Here is a 16,289-nt window from a genome sequence, read left to right as displayed (position 1 = left end):
GGCTGCTCGATAATATAAATCCTCTGAGGGAGAGAGAGAGGGAGAGAAACGCAGGGGTGTCAGGCCCTTTGTGTCTGTGTGTGTGAAAACGTCGGTTTGGATTTGAATTTTTTTAGAATGCCCAATGTTAAGTCAATGGGAGTTTTTCCGAGTTTTGATCGTCATTTTTAGGAAAACCGTAAGTCCAATCAGTCTGAAAAGATAGAGCACACCGAGTCAGATCTGTTTGAGTGTCTGAGCCGATTTTGGAGTATGTAGAGTTAAAGCTCTAGGAGGAGTTTGAGTCAGATTTTTTAGTAAGAAGAATAATAATAATAACTAGATGCGAAAGTTCGTCGAGACAAACTTTAAGTTGGCTTGAGAAAGTTTAGACCGGAACGTTTTTTGCTAGGCGGTTGTTAGGATGTTATGGGTGGTCGCTATGGTGTTGCTAGGCGGTTGCTACGGTATTCTGGGTGGTTGCTAGGCGGTTGCTAGGGTATTTTGGGTGGTTGCTAGGGTGTTCTGGGTGGTTGCTAGGATATTTTGGGTGGTTGCTAGGGTCTTTTGGGTGGTTGCTAGGGTATTTTGGGTGGTTGCTAGGCGGTTGCTAGGGTGTTTTGGGTGGTTGCTAGGCGGTTTTGGGTGGTTGCTAGGCGGTTGCTAGGGTATTTTGGGTGGTTGCTAGGGTGTTCTGGGTGGTTGCTAGGCAGTTGCTAGGGTGTTATGGGTGGTTGCTATGGTGTTGCTAGGCGTTGCTAAGGTATTCTGGGTGGTTGCTAGGTGGTGGCCAGGGTGTTCTGGGTGGTTGCTAGGCTGTTTTGGGTGGTTGCTAGGGTATTCTGGGTGGTTGCTAGGGTCTTTTGGGTGGTTGCTAGGGTCTTTTGGGTGGTTGCTAGGCGGTTGCTAGGGTCTTTTGGGTGGTTTCTAGGGTCTTTTGGGTGGTTGCTAGGCGGTTGCTAGGGTCTTTTGGGTGGTTGCTAGGGTCTTTTGGGTGGTTGCTACGGTGTTCTGGGTGGTTGCTAGGGTCTTTTGGGTGGTTGCTAGGCGGTTGCTAGGGTGTTCTGGGGGGTTGCTATGGTATTCAGGGCGGTTGATATGGTGTTACTAGGTGGTTGGTAGTTATCACAGATGGTTACTATGGAGTTTTTATAGAGTTCTTAGCATGATCTTGGCATGATTTAACACTTAACTAATCGCTATTAGCATGTAGCTATTCACTGCTAGCATATGTAGCATGTTGGAAGTGCTGTTTGCTAGCATGAGTCAAAAGAGCCAAACCTCATCTCTATACGATGTTCTGATACAGAGATATAGGTCTTGCAAAACGGTTGCTAGGGTACTCAAGTTTGGTTGCTATGGAGTTGCTTGGGAGCTGGGAGCTTTAAACTTAAGAAGTTTAAATTGGTTTAAAGTTTAAAGTAGTTTAAAGTAGTTTGAAGTTTATGATAGATATATAAATAAGTTAGATAGATACAAACAAACACACACACACACACACACACACACACACACACACACACACACACACACAGACTACCTCGCTCACACACTCACTCAGACACACACACACACACACACACACACACACACTCAGAGTTTATGAGTTTAGAGTTTATAAGTGTACAAGTTTTTGAGTTTAGAGTTTATAAGTTTACAGTTTTTTACGATTGCTATGACAGATTTTTCAATACTTTTAACAATTTTCCAAAACTCTTAACACAGTTAGCACTACATCCGCCTGTGTAAGCTATACTATTAACACATTTCTTGTTGCTTTAACACAAAATGCATACAATTAACACAAATTTAAAATGCTTGAACTTCTTTTACACACAAGCTCAAACAAGACCAAAACAATGGATTTTTACTGCCAAATTTACCAATGCTTTCACACTGTATGTCAGAACAGATAACACCATGTTCTAAACCTAACCTTACAGGCTAAAGTCAAGGTAAACCGCTGTTTATATTGTGAACTGAAACACAAATATATCCCCTGTATTTTATTATATTCTTACTGAGAAACAGCTGATTGAATTATGCAAATAATTAGAAGATCTTTTTTTTTTTTTTTATTATTCTTCTGGTGCTTTTTCTGTTCGTATATTTTGTATTTTCACATTATTCCATTGCTAGTGAGAAACAGCTGATTAAAGTTATGCAAATATGGGACAATGTGACATTCCACCATTCCCGTCTAGTCACAGCCTGGTTTGACGCCCATCAGAGGATGATGTCCATTTCCCTTGCCCCTTACTTCCCTTTCCTCAAACCCATTGAGGAGTTTCCTCAGCCTGGAGATGAAAGGTTTTTGACCATAGTCCACAGGACCAAATGTCCCTCCTGTATGCAAAAGATGCTGCATACAAGACATCACAGCTGAATACTGCCAGGGGTGGATAAGGCATGTTACTGTAAAAGATTCATCCCAAGATGCCTTGCCAGGGAAGATATCAGGTGTGATGTGGATGAGAACATGTGGACAAATGCAGAAGACCGGGCAGATTAGAAGATGGCCTTTTCTGTTTGTATATTTTGTATTTTCACATACAGTAATACTGTAAATGGCAGCTATATTGCATATTTTTGTTATCTTGCAGAAATGTCCTGTTGCAAATAAAGCCGTTACAGCAGTAATTCTGTCTCTGTCTTCTTTTTTTCATAAACCATACATTCCATAAAGCTACTCTAAGAAGGGTCATTTATTTTGTTGTATTGAATTTCTGCTGCAAAAAAAACAACAAAATGCATTTACATTACAAACAAAACAAATATGTAGAGAGACTTCAAAAGAAACTGCAGTGCAAAACACAATCTATGATCAATACAATATCTATAGATATAATAGATATAGTATAATATATATATAGAATAATATGTCTGTTGTATAAGGGCAGACCTGACACATATAAAATAATGCAGTTTCTGTAATTCCATCTGTTAGTGTTTTTTATGACATTGTGCTATGATTGACTAAATGTTCCTGGTGGAAGAGAACATGTGTTAATGTTTTGGTAGACATGGTGTATTGTGTTAGTGTATTATTGTATTTTGAAAATTAGTTTTGCAGTTTAGTTTATAATGTGTGATTTTGAGCATGAAATTAACCGTTTTGCCAATTGTGTGTTTTAGGTGTGTTGGTGCGTTAAGAGTTTAGGAAACTTGTTAAATGTATTGAAAAATCTGTCATAGCGATTGTAAAAAACTGTAAATGAGTTTAGAGTTCAGAATTTATTAATTTATGAGTTTAAGAGTTCATAAGTCTATGAATTCATGAGTTTATTAGTTAATTAGTTATTAAATTTAAGTTAATTAGTTTATAAGTGTATGAGATTAGAGTTTATTAGTTTAAATGAGTTTCATTGGCTAATATATATAGAATGGCAGTTTGAATTAGTTTTCAAGGGATTTAGATTTAAATTTTTGTCGGTTGGTGAGTTTGAATTTTTTTAGAATGCCCAATGTTAAGTCAATGGGAGTTTTTCCGAGTTTTGATCGTCATTTTTAGGAAAACCGTAAGTCCGATCAGTCTGAAAAGATAGAGCACACCGAGTCAGAACTGTTTGAGTGTCTGAGCCGATTTTGGAGTATGTAGAGTTAAAGCTCTAGGAGGAGTTTGAGTCAGATTTTTTAGTAAGAAGAATAATAATAATAACTAGATGCGAAAGTTCGTCGAGACAAACTTTAAGTTGGCTTGAGAAAGTTTGGACCGGAACGTTTTTTGCTAGGTGGTTGTTAGGATGTTATGGGTGGTCGCTATGGTGTTGCTAGGCGGTTGCTACGGTATTCTGGGTGGTTGCTAGGCGGTTGCTAGGGTATTTTGGGTGGTTGCTAGGGTGTTTTGGGTGGTTGCTAGGGTGTTTTGGGTGGTTGCTAGGCGGTTGCCAGGGTCTTTTGTGTGGTTGCTAGGCGGTTGCTAGGGTGTTCTGGGTGGTTGCTAGGATATTTTGGGTGGTTGCTAGGGTCTTTTGGGTGGTTGCTAGGGTATTTTGGGTGGTTGCTAGGCGGTTGCTAGGGTGTTTTGGGTGGTTGCTAGGCGGTTTTGGGTGGTTGCTAGGGTATTTTGGGTGGTTGCTAGGGTGTTCTGGGTGGTTGCTAGGCAGTTGCTAGGGTGTTATGGGTTGTTGCTATGGTGTTGCTAGGCGTTGCTAAGGTATTCTGGGTGGTTGCTAGGTGGTGGCCAGGGTGTTCTGGGTGGTTGCTAGGCTGTTTTGGGTGGTTGCTAGGGTATTCTGGGTGGTTGCTAGGGTCTTTTGGGTGGTTGCTAGGGTCTTTTGGGTGGTTGCTAGGCGGTTGCTAGGGTCTTTTGGGTGGTTGCTAGGGTCTTTTGGGTGGTTGCTAGGCGGTTGCTAGGGTCTTTTGGGTGGTTGCTAGGGTCTTTTGGGTGGTTGCTACGGTGTTCTGGGTGGTTGCTAGGGTCTTTTGGGTGGTTGCTAGGCGGTTGCTAGGGTGTTCTGGGGGGTTGCTATGGTATTCAGGGCGGTTGATATGGTGTTACTAGGTGGTTGGTAGTTATCACAGATGGTTACTATGGAGTTTTTATAGAGTTCTTAGCATGATCTTGGCATGATTTAACACTTAACTAATCGCTATTAGCATGTAGCTATTCACTGCTAGCATATGTAGCATGTTGGAAGTGCTGTTTGCTAGCATGAGTCAAAAGAGCCAAACCTCATCTCTATACGATGTTCTGATACAGAGATATAGGTCTTGCAAAACGGTTGCTAGGGTACTCAAGTTTGGTTGCTATGGAGTTGCTTGGGAGCTGGGAGCTTTAAACTTAAGAAGTTTAAATTGGTTTGAAGTTTAAAGTAGTTTAAAGTAGTTTGAAGTTTATGATAGATATATAAATAAGTTAGATAGTTACAAACAAACACACACACACACACACACACACACACACACACACACACACAGACTACCTCGCTCACACACTCACTCAGACACACACACACACACACACACACACACACACACACACACACTCAGAGTTTATGAGTTTAGAGTTTATAAGTGTACAAGTTTTTGAGTTTAGAGTTTATAAGTTTAAATGAGTTTAGAGTTCAGAATTTATTAATTTATGAGTTCAAGAGTTCATAAGTCTATGAATTCATGAGTTTATTAGTTAATTAGTTATTAAATTTAAGTTAATTAGTTTATAAGTGTATGAGATTAGAGTTTATTAGTTTAAATGAGTTTCATTGGCTAATATATATAGAATGGCAGTTTGAATTAGTTTTCAAGGGATTTAGATTTAAATTTTTGTCGGTTGGTGAGTTTGAATTTTTTTAGAATGCCCAATGTTAAGTCAATGGGAGTTTTTCCGAGTTTTGATCGTCATTTTTAGGAAAACCGTAAGTCTGATCAGTCTGAAAAGATAGAGCACACCGAGTCAGATCTGTTTGAGTGTCTGAGCCGATTTTGGAGTATGTAGAGTTAAAGCTCTAGGAGGAGTTTGAGTCAGATTTTTTAGTAAGAAGAATAATAATAATAACTAGATGCGAAAGTTCGTCGAGACAAACTTTAAGTTGGCTTGAGAAAGTTTTGACCGGAAAGTTTTTTGCTAGGCGGTTGTTAGGATGTTATGGGTGGTCGCTATGATGTTGCTAGGTGGTTGCTAAGGTATTCTGGGTGGTTGCTAGGCGGTTGCTAGGGTGTTTTGGGTGGTTGCTAGGCGGTTGCTAGGGTCTTTTGTGTGGTTGCTAGGTGGTTGCTAGGGTGTTCTGGGTGGTTGCTAGGATATTTTTGGTGGTTGCTAGGGTCTTTTGGGTGGTTGCTAGGCGGTTGCTAGGGTCTTTTGGGTGGTTGCTAGGGTCTTTTGGGTAATTGCTAGGCGGTTGCTAGGGTGTTTTGGGTGGTTGCTAGGGTCTTTTGGGTGGTTGCTAGGCGGTTGCTAGGGTATTTTGGGTGGTTACTAGGGTGTTCTGGGTGGTTGCTAAGCAGTTGCTAGGGTGTTATGGGTGGTTGCTAGGCGGTTGCTAGGGTATTTTGGGTGGTTACTAGGGTGTTCTGGGTGGTTGCTAAGCAGTTGCTAGGGTGTTTTGGGTGGTTGCTAGGGTCTTTTGGGTGGTTGCTAGGCGGTTGCTAGGGTATTTTGGGTGGTTGCTAGGGTGTTCTGGGTGGTTGCTAGGGTATTTTGGGTGGTTGCTAGAGTGTTCTGGGTGGTTGTTAGGCAGTTGCTACGGTGTTCTGAGTGGTTGCTATGGTGTTGCTAGGGTGTCCTAAGGTATTTTGGGTGGTTGCTAGGGTGTTCTGGGTGGTTGCTATGGTGTTGCTAGGGTGTTCTAAGGTATTTTGGGTGGTTGCTAGGGTGTTCTGGGTGGTTGCTATGGTGTAGCTAGGGTGTTCTAAGGTATTTTGGGTGGTTGCTAGGGTGTTCTGAGTGGTTGCTATGGTGTTGCTAGGGTGTTCTAAGGTATTTTGGATGGTTGCTAGGGTGTTCTGGGTGGTTGTTAGGCAGTTGCTAGGGTGTTCTGAGTGGTTGCTATGGTGTTGCTAGGGTGTCATAAGGTATTTTGGGTGGTTGCTAGGGTGTTCTGAGTGGTTGCTATGGTGTTGCTATGGTGTTCTAAGGTATTTTGGGTGGTTGCTAGGGTGTTCTGGGTGGTTGCTATGGTGTTGCTAGGGTGTTCTAAGGTATTTTGGGTGGTTGCTAGGGTGTTCTGGGTGGTTGTTAGGCAGTTGCTAGGGTGTTCTGAGTGGTTGCTATGGTGTTGCTAGGGTGTTCTAAGGTATTTTGGGTGGTTGCTAGGGTGTTCTGAGTGGTTGCTATGGTGTTGCTAGGGTGTTCTAAGGTATTTTGGGTGGTTGCTAGGGTGTTCTGGGTGGTTGCTAGGCGGTTGCTAGGGTGTTCTGGGTGGTTGCTATGGTATTCAGGGCGGTTGATATGGTGTTACTAGGTGGTTGGTAGTTGTCACAGATGGTTACTATGGAGTTTTTGGCATGATTCAACACTTAACTAATTGCTATTAGCATGTAGCTATTCACTGCTAGCATGTGTAGCATGTTGGAAGTGCTGTTTGCTAGCATGAGTCAAAAGAGCCAAAACTCATCTCTATACGATGTTCTGATACAGAGATATAGGTCTTGCAAAACGGTTGCTAGGGTACTCAAGTTTGGTTGCTATGGAGTTGCTTGGGAGCTGGAAGCATTAAACTAAAGAAGTTTAAAGTGGTTTGAAGTTTAAAGTAGTTTAAAGTAGTTTGAAGTTTATGATAGATATATAAATAAGTTAGATAGATACACACAAACACACACACACACACACACACACACACACACACACACACACACACACTCAGACTACCTCGCTCACACACTCACTCAGACACACACACACACACACTCAGAGTTTATGAGTTTAGAGTTTATAAGTGTACGAGTTTTTGAGTTTAGAGTTTATAAGTTTAAATGAGTTTAGAGTTCAGAGTTTATTAATTTATGAGTTTAAGAGTTCATAAGTCTATGAATTCATGAGTTTATTAGTTAATTAGCTATTAAATTTAAGTTAATTAGTTTATAAATGTATGAGATTAGAGTTTATTAGTTTAAATGAGTTTCATTGGCTAATATATATAGAACGGCAGTTTGGTTTAGTCTTCAAGGTGTTTAGATTTAAATTTTTGTCGGTTGGTGAGTTTGAATCTGGATTTGAATTTTTTAGAACTCCCCATTGTAAGTCAATGGGAGTTTTTCCGAGTTTTGATCGTCATTTTTAGGAAAACCGTAAGTCCGATCAGTCTGAAAAGATATAGCACACCGAGTCAGATCTGTTTGAGTGTCTGAGCCGATTTTGGAGTATGTAGAGTTAAAGCTCTAGGAGGAGTTTGAGTCAGATTTTTTAGTAAGAAGAATAATAATAATAAGTTTAAATAGGATTTCAATATGTTGGCTCTCTCAAGCCAACTTAACTAGATGCGAAAGTTCGTCGAGACAAACTTTAAGTTGGCTTGAGAAAGTTTGGACCGGAAAGTTTTTTGCTAGGCGGTTGTTAGGATGTTATGGGTGGTCGCTATGGTGTTGCTAGGCGGTTGCTAAGGTATTCTGGGTGGTTGCTAGGCGGTTGCTAGGGTATTTTGGGTGGTTGCTAGGGTGTTTTGGGTGGTTGCTAGGCGGTTGCCAGGGTCTTTTGTGTGGTTGCTAGGCGGTTGCTAGGGTGTTCTGGGTGGTTGCTAGGATATTTTGGGTGGTTGCTAGGGTCTTTTGGGTGGTTGCTAGGGTATTTTGGGTGGTTGCTAGGCGGTTGCTAGGGTGTTTTGGGTGGTTGCTAGGCGGTTTTGGGTGGTTGCTAGGCGGTTGCTAGGGTATTTTGGGTGGTTGCTAGGGTGTTCTGGGTGGTTGCTAGGCAGTTGCTAGGGTGTTATGGGTGGTTGCTATGGTGTTGCTAGGCGTTGCTAAGGTATTCTGGGTGGTTGCTAGGTGGTGGCCAGGGTGTTCTGGGTGGTTGCTAGGCTGTTTTGGGTGGTTGCTAGGGTATTCTGGGTGGTTGCTAGGGTCTTTTGGGTGGTTGCTAGGGTCTTTTGGGTGGTTGCTAGGGTCTTTTGGGTGGTTGCTACGGTGTTCTGGGTGGTTGCTAGGGTCTTTTGGGTGGTTGCTAGGCGGTTGCTAGGGTGTTCTGGGGGGTTGCTATGGTATTCAGGGCGGTTGATATGGTGTTACTAGGTGGTTGGTAGTTATCACAGATGGTTATTATGGAGTTTTTATAGAGTTCTTAGCATGATCTTGGCATGATTTAACACTTAACTAATCGCTATTAGCATGTAGCTATTCACTGCTAGCATATGTAGCATGTTGGAAGTGCTGTTTGCTAGCATGAGTCAAAAGAGCCAAACCTCATCTCTATACGATGTTCTGATACAGAGATATAGGTCTTGCAAAACGGTTGCTAGGGTACTCAAGTTTGGTTGCTATGGAGTTGCTTGGGAGCTGGGAGCTTTAAACTTAAGAAGTTTAAATTGGTTTGAAGTTTAAAGTAGTTTAAAGTAGTTTGAAGTTTATGATAGATATATAAATAAGTTAGATAGATACAAACAAACACACACACACACACACAAACACACACACACACACACACACACACACTCACTCAGACACACACACACACACACACACACTCAGAGTTTATGAGTTTAGAGTTTATAAGTGTACAAGTTTTTGAGTTTAGAGTTTATAAGTTTAAATGAGTTTAGAGTTCAGAATTTATTAATTTATGAGTTTAAGAGTTCATAAGTCTATGAATTCATGAGTTTATTAGTTAATTAGTTATTAAATTTAAGTTAATTAGTTTATAAGTGTATGAGATTAGAGTTTATTAGTTTAAATGAGTTTCATTGGCTAATATATATAGAATGGCAGTTTGAATTAGTTTTCAAGGGATTTAGATTTAAATTTTTGTCGGTTGGTGAGTTTGAATTTTTTTAGAATGCCCAATGTTAAGTCAATGGGAGTTTTTCCGAGTTTTGATCGTCATTTGTAGGAAAACCGTAAGTCCGATCAGTCTGAAAAGATATAGCACACTTGGTCAGATCAGTTTGAGTGTCTGAGCCGATTTTGGAGTATGTAGAGTTAAAGCTCTAGGACGAGTTTGAGTCAGATTTTTTAGTAAGAAGAATAATAATAATAACTAGATGCGAAAGTTCGTTGAGACAAACTTTAAGTTGGCTTGAGAAAGTTTGGAGCAGAAAGTTTTTTGCTAGGCGGTTGCTAAGATGTTATGGGTGGTTGCTTTGGTGTTGCTAGGGTATTTTGGGCGGTTGCTAGGGTGTTCTGGGTGGTTGCTAGGTGGTTGCTAGGGTGTCCTGGGTGGTTGCTAGGGTCTTTTGGGTGGTTGCTAGGCGGTTGCTAGGATATTTTCGGTGGTTGCTAGGGTCTTTTGGGTGGTTGCTAGGCGGTTGCTAGGGTATTTTGGGTGGTTGCTAGGATATTTTTGGTGGTTGCTAGGGTCTTTTGGGTGGTTGCTAGGCGGTTGCTAGGGTGTTTTGGGTGGTTGCTAGGATATTTTGGGTGGTTGCTAGGGTGTTTTGGGTGGTTGCTAGGGTCTTTTGGGTGGTTGCTAGGGTATTTTGGGTGGTTGCTAGGGTGTTCTGGGTGGTTGCTAGGCGGTTGCTAGGGTGTTCTGGGTGGTTGCTAGGGTCTTTTGGGTGGTTGCTAGGCGGTTGCTAGGGTGTTTTGGGTGGTTGCTAGGATATTTTGGGTGGTTGCTAGGGTCTTTTGGGTGGTTGCTAGGGTCTTTTGGGTGGTTGCTAGGGTGTTTTGGGTGGTTGCTAGGGTATTTTGGGTGGTTGCTAGGCGGTTGCTAGGGTGTTCTGGGTGGTTGCTAGGGTCTTTTGGGTGGTTGCTAGGCGGTTGCTAGGGTGTTTTGGGTGGTTGCTAGGGTGTTTTGGGTGGTTGCTAGGATATTTTGGGTGGTTGCTAGGGTCTTTTGGGTGGTTGCTAGGCGGTTGCTAGGGTGTTTTGGGTGGTTGCTAGGATATTTTGGGTGGTTGCTAGGGTCTTTTGGGTGGTTGCTAGGGTGTTTTGGGTGGTTGCTAGGGTCTTTTGGGTGGTTGCTAGGGTATTTTGGGTGGTTGCTAGGGTGTTCTGGGTGGTTGCTAGGCGGTTGCTAGGGTGTTCTGGGTGGTTGCTAGGGTCTTTTGGGTGGTTGCTAGGCGGTTGCTAGGGTGTTTTGGGTGGTTGCTAGGATATTTTGGGTGGTTGCTAGGGTCTTTTGGGTGGTTGCTAGGGTCTTTTGGGTGGTTGCTAGGGTGTTTTGGGTGGTTGCTAGGGTATTTTGGGTGGTTGCTAGGGTGTTCTGGGTGGTTGCTAGGCGGTTGCTAGGGTGTTCTGGGTGGTTGCTAGGGTCTTTTGGGTGGTTGCTAGGCGGTTGCTAGGGTGTTTTGGGTGGTTGCTAGGATATTTTGGGTGGTTGCTAGGGTCTTTTGGGTGGTTGCTAGGCGGTTGCTAGGGTGTTTTGGGTGGTTGCTAGGATATTTTGGGTGGTTGCTAGGGTCTTTTGGGTGGTTGCTAGGGTGTTCTGGGTGGTTGCTAGGCGGTTGCTAGGGTGTTCTGGGTGGTTGCTATGGTATTCAGGGCAGTTGATATGGTGTTACTAGGTGGTTGGTAGTTGTCACAGATGGTTACTATGGAGTTTTTATAGAGTTCTTAGCATGATCTTGGCATGATTTAACACTTAACTAATTGCTATTAGCATGTAGCTATTCACTGCTAGCATGTGTAGCATGTTGGAAGTGCTGTTTGCTAGCATGAGTCAAAAGAGCCAAAACTCATCTCTATACGATGTTCTGATACAGAGATATAGGTCTTGCAAAACAGTTGCTAGGGTACTCAAGTTTGGTTGCTATGGAGTTGCTTGGGAGCTGGAAGCATTAAACTTAAGAAGTTTAAAGTGGTTTGAAGTTTACAGTAGTTTAAAGTAGTTTGAAGTTTATGATAGATATATAAATAAGTTAGATAGATACACACACACACACACACACACACACACACTCAGACTACCTCGCTCACACACTCACTCAGACACACACACACACACTCACTCAGACACACACACACACACACACACACACTCAGAGTTTATGAGTTTAGAGTTTATAAGTGTACGAGTTTTTGAGTTTAGAGTTTATAAGTTTAAATGAGTTTAGAGTTCAGAGTTTATTAATTTATGAGTTTAAGAGTTCATAAGTCTATGAATTCATGAGTTTATTAGTTAATTAGTTATTAAATTTAAGTTAATTAGTTTATAAGTGTATGAGATTAGAGTTTATTAGTTTAAATGAGTTTCATTGGCTAATATATATAGAACGGCAGTTTGGTTTAGTCTTCAAGGTATTTAGATTTGAATTTTTGTCGGTTGGTGAGTTTGAATCTGGATTTGAATTTTTTAGAACTCCCCAATGTAAGTCAATGGGAGTTTTTCCGAGTTTTGATCGTCATTTTTAGGAAAACCGTAAGTCCGATCAGTCTGAAAAGATATAGCACACCGAGTCAGATCTGTTTGAGTGTCTGAGCCGATTTTGGAGTATGTAGAGTTAAAGCTCTAGGACGAGTTTGAGTCAGATTTTTTAGTAAGAAGAATAATAATAATAATAAGTTTAAATAGGATTTCAATATGTTGGCTCTCTCAAGCCAACTTAATAAGTTTAAATAGGATTTCAATATGTTGGCTCTCTCAAGCCAACTTAATAATAATAATAATAAGTTTAAATAGGATTTCAATATGTTGGCTCTCTCAAGCCAACTTAATAATAATAATAAGTTTAAATAGGATTTCAATATGTTGGCTCTCTCAAGCCAACTTAATAATAATAATAAGTTTAAATAGGATTTCAATATGTTGGCTCTCTCAAGCCAACTTAATAACAAAATTTTCTGTTGTTGGCAAAAAAACAAAATAGTGCCCCTTTTTTGGTTTAGGCCACTGCCCCTTAAAATGTCTGTGCACGGCCCTGCTGTCACACATGAGTAAAAAAGAGAAGTTCTTTAAATTATAAATTACGAGCTACATCAACAACTTTGAGGGTGAGTATTCTCTCATATTGCGCGAAATCCGACTAGCGAATCAGTTTCTAAAATCGTTGTCTCCGTTTCTGAGAAAATGAATTTTATTGAAGTGAATTGTCCTATAGAACGCGCTATGCGGAAGTAAAGACGCCGGCTGAGATCCTACCGGAAATACGTCAGCAGCGTTCGTGCATAGAGCCTATAGGCTCTATGCGCAACTTACTTCCGCATTCTGCGAAACGGGTCTCACAACATCCGGTTCAGGTCCGCTGTACCGCGCTACTTTGGATATGGCGCTGTTTTACTCTAGATGCCTTCAGGAATTACCCAAAATGAGTATAACTGATGTCAATCGCCTATGCAGGTTGACATCTAAAACTCCTGCCTCCAAAATGGACAAGGGGTTTAAGCTGTACGCCTCCTCATACATATTTGACTATGAAGGTTTGTATCTGCCTGCGATAGCTCATGTTAGCATTCCCGAGCGGGAAGAATGCAGTATGTCACTATGGTAGCTAAACTAACGATAACATTAACCTACTAATCTGAGCTGATAGAAAAAAAATTTTTTGATAGAACAAAATGTATTATGTATGTACCTACATAATCACGTTTTCACTTCATTTTTCACCAGTATCAAACAAAGACAGACTGACTGGTGCTGTCAGTATCAGGGCAGCTAGTCACAGATCTATGAAGAAAAACGAGAAGCCACACAGTCTGAGAGTAACGTTAGGGATGGGTTGGGTGTTCTGTTCGGGTTCTCAATCTGTTCCAGTTCAGGGACAGTATTTATCAAGCCTCTCAGGGTAGGAGTAAGTAAGAGTAGATTAATCAGTGATCATGAGCGGGTCCCTTTGACTGTCTAATCACCATGGACAGACCATGGACAGACTTGCAGGAGCTGCTTTAGTCTTGAGACGCTTGGTAAATAGTTGTTCCAAGTTCAATGTTGTTTTTTGTCTACTTGTTAAAATATGTAATGTGTATAGTGAGATTACTGGGGTAACTCTGATTGGACATCCTTGATTCTTGAGTGCCATCTTTCCATGTTATTCATAATACGTCCTATACAAATCTCTCTATTACAGCATGAACAAATTCTGTTATTGTGTTTGTTGTATTAATGTCATTGGCAAACTTGCCCCAGCAACCTAACTAGACTGTTACTCAAATCAGTGGCATCTGTTTGAACCACTGCTCAAATATGATACATTAAAGCTCAACCACACTCTCAAATCTGTGTCAATGTTTGTAAAAAAAAATTCTCCATATACTTTTGTACAGATAGTGCTTCGGGATTCGGACCCTGTCATCCTCACATCGTATCGGTGCTCATGTGTAGCTGGCACTGCAATGTGTAATCACATAGTTGCTTTGCTGTTTCAAACGGCACACTATTCACAGTTGAATGTGCAGGTTGTGCCACCTGTCCACACCTGCACTGAAACAGAGCAGCGATGGCACAAGCCCAAAACCGCAGTAAGTGTTTAGACACAATTCCTAGGCCTAATACTGTCCCTCTTCTACTATGTTCTCCTTCACATTTTATATATCATTTCTATGTTATGTGTATTTGTAATTACTGGTATTGTAAAGTGACCTTGAGTCCTCAGAAAGGCGCTATAGAAAAAAACATTATTATTGTTATTATTAATAATAATACTCCTGGCATTAGTGATATTTAAGTATACATATGTATTAATTTGTGTGTGTGTGTGTGTGGGGGGGGTCCTTTCAATTTTATTGTCTCCTATTGTTAAGATTGTATGTTGTTTGTCCTTTTTTTTGTCAGGGAGTGAAACCTGGGCCAATAGACAAAACGGTCATCAGCAAACCAAGACTCAACCGGCTCACAGAAGGAGGAGTCAGGTGAAGTACAGTAGTGAGATGCTATTGCAATTACTGCATCATACAGTCTACATATGTATACACACACACACACACTTATGTACACATATACATACATACATTATACACACACAGACTTGTGTACACACACACACTTATGTACACATATACATACATACAGTATACACACACACAGACTTATGTGTACACACACACACACAAATAAAAAGAAAGATTCCATAGGTGTCAGTAACCTGCAAATATTACTAACACTAATTAAACTACTAAAAACTAAGATTACTAACACTATTACATTCTTTACATTACACTATTACATTCTTTCACAGGAGTACACTCTACAAGGGCTTGGTTGGGGACCCACTAGACATGTCTTTACTACTGATGGAAGACATGTACAAAGACTTTAGCATTAGAGAGAAACCTCTAGCAGCAACTATGGGCATCAGTGACGAGAAGACCCTTGTTGAGACAGCTTTTGGCTTAGCACAAAGGGGCAGTGTGCTCTCGTACCAGCAGCCTGTATTGGCCACAAAGTCAGTCAAGATGCACCAGGATCCTCCACCTTACCCACCGCTGCCTATTGGGGAGTACAGGCTTGCCCCGACAGACTGTGTGCATGTGTGCACTGAGGAGGAGCACTTCCACCTTAAAAGCTTGAATGTTACACTGGACATGGCCTATAAGATTGAGGCAGCGACAAGAGAGCAGGCAGCAGACCAGGAGTGGCATCAGCTCCGCAGGCCTAGGATCACCTCCTCACGTTTTAGAGAGGTGTGTTTTGTGAGGGGAGAGAGCTCTGCAGAGTCTCTTGCAGAAAGAGTCCTCAAAGGAACAAGGCAGACTGCAGAAATGAGAAGAGGTGCAGACATGGAGTTTGAAGTGGCAAGGGAGTACTGTCAGATAAAAAATGTCAACTACACACCCTGTGGCCTCGTCATCCACCCTGATGCCCCTTGGCTTGGTGCCTCGCCAGATGACTTGATTTTTGATCCATTCGCACAGCCACCGTTTGGACTGGTTGAGATAAAGTGCCCTAATGTGAAGAACTATGTGGACTGTAAATACCTTAAAATGCAGGATGGCACTTTGGCTCTTCGTAAAAGCCACTCTTACTACTGGCAGGTGCAGGGTCAACTGTTGATCACTGGCCTGCAATGGTGTGATTTTGTGGTTTGTGCTCAGGAAGACATGCTGGTGGAGCGTATCCAGTTTGACCCGGAGGTAAAAGCAGTCATCAGAGAGAGGGTGGACCAGTTTTACTTTACAGTGTACATGCAGAAGTACTTGTCTGTGTCCAAAAGATCTTACTGATCGATGCAGGATAATTCAGGTGGGGGCTTCAGATTTTTCAAGCAAGATGACTTTTTTTTCACAGTTCACATTTGTCATTTAAATCTAGAAATGAAACCATAGCCATTTTTGAGGGGCTCTTACAGGCAATTTAAATGTTTCATGCATCACTGTTGGAAGGATGTTCTTTAGGTCAGCCAAACTCTTTTTCGCCAGAAGCAATAGTTAGTTGCATCAAAGTTACACCATAATTGTTATATAAATAGGTTATATAAATACAGTGTATTTTGCAATAAACACAAAGGAGTGAAGAAAGTTTTTTTTCTGATTTATTTGTTACAAAAATAAATCACTTCATATACAAATGTCTCATGGTAACTGTATAAAAGATGTTTTCAGATTTCATATACAATATTTTACTGTATGCATGGTTTGATTTCATACATTTTACTACAAGAGATAGAGAGGGGGACAATTAATGAACAGTTGGCACTTTAAATCACTCAAAGTCAAACATAAACATGTATCATGGAATACATGTCAAATCTACATCAGAGAATCCAGTTCGTTGAAACTATGTAGGCTAGTGTTATCGTTTATAAAGAGAGACAAATGGAACAGAATTGACCATTCAGTGTATTAGTATA

General features: G+C 41.2%; 1 protein-coding gene across 1 annotated transcript; it reads left to right on the top strand.

The window, feature by feature from the left end:
• Nucleotides 1-14,287: 14,287 nt before the first annotated feature.
• Nucleotides 14,288-15,663, top strand: LOC311295588 (uncharacterized protein; the record flags this gene model as incomplete). Its single annotated transcript, XM_084417053.1, has 2 exons — nt 14,288-14,352; nt 14,679-15,663. Exon 2 carries the CDS (start codon nt 14,719-14,721, stop codon nt 15,661-15,663), a length of 945 nt encoding a protein of 314 aa, XP_084273179.1. The 5' UTR covers nt 14,288-14,352; nt 14,679-14,718.
• Nucleotides 15,664-16,289: the final 626 nt, after the last annotated feature.

This window comes from Rutilus rutilus (genome assembly GCF_951802725.1).
Source record: "Rutilus rutilus genome assembly, chromosome: 8".
In the NCBI taxonomy this organism is placed as follows: Eukaryota; Metazoa; Chordata; class Actinopteri; order Cypriniformes; family Leuciscidae; genus Rutilus; species Rutilus rutilus.
Note: the sequence above shows the minus strand (reverse complement) of the source record. Positions and strands in the feature narration are given on the sequence as shown.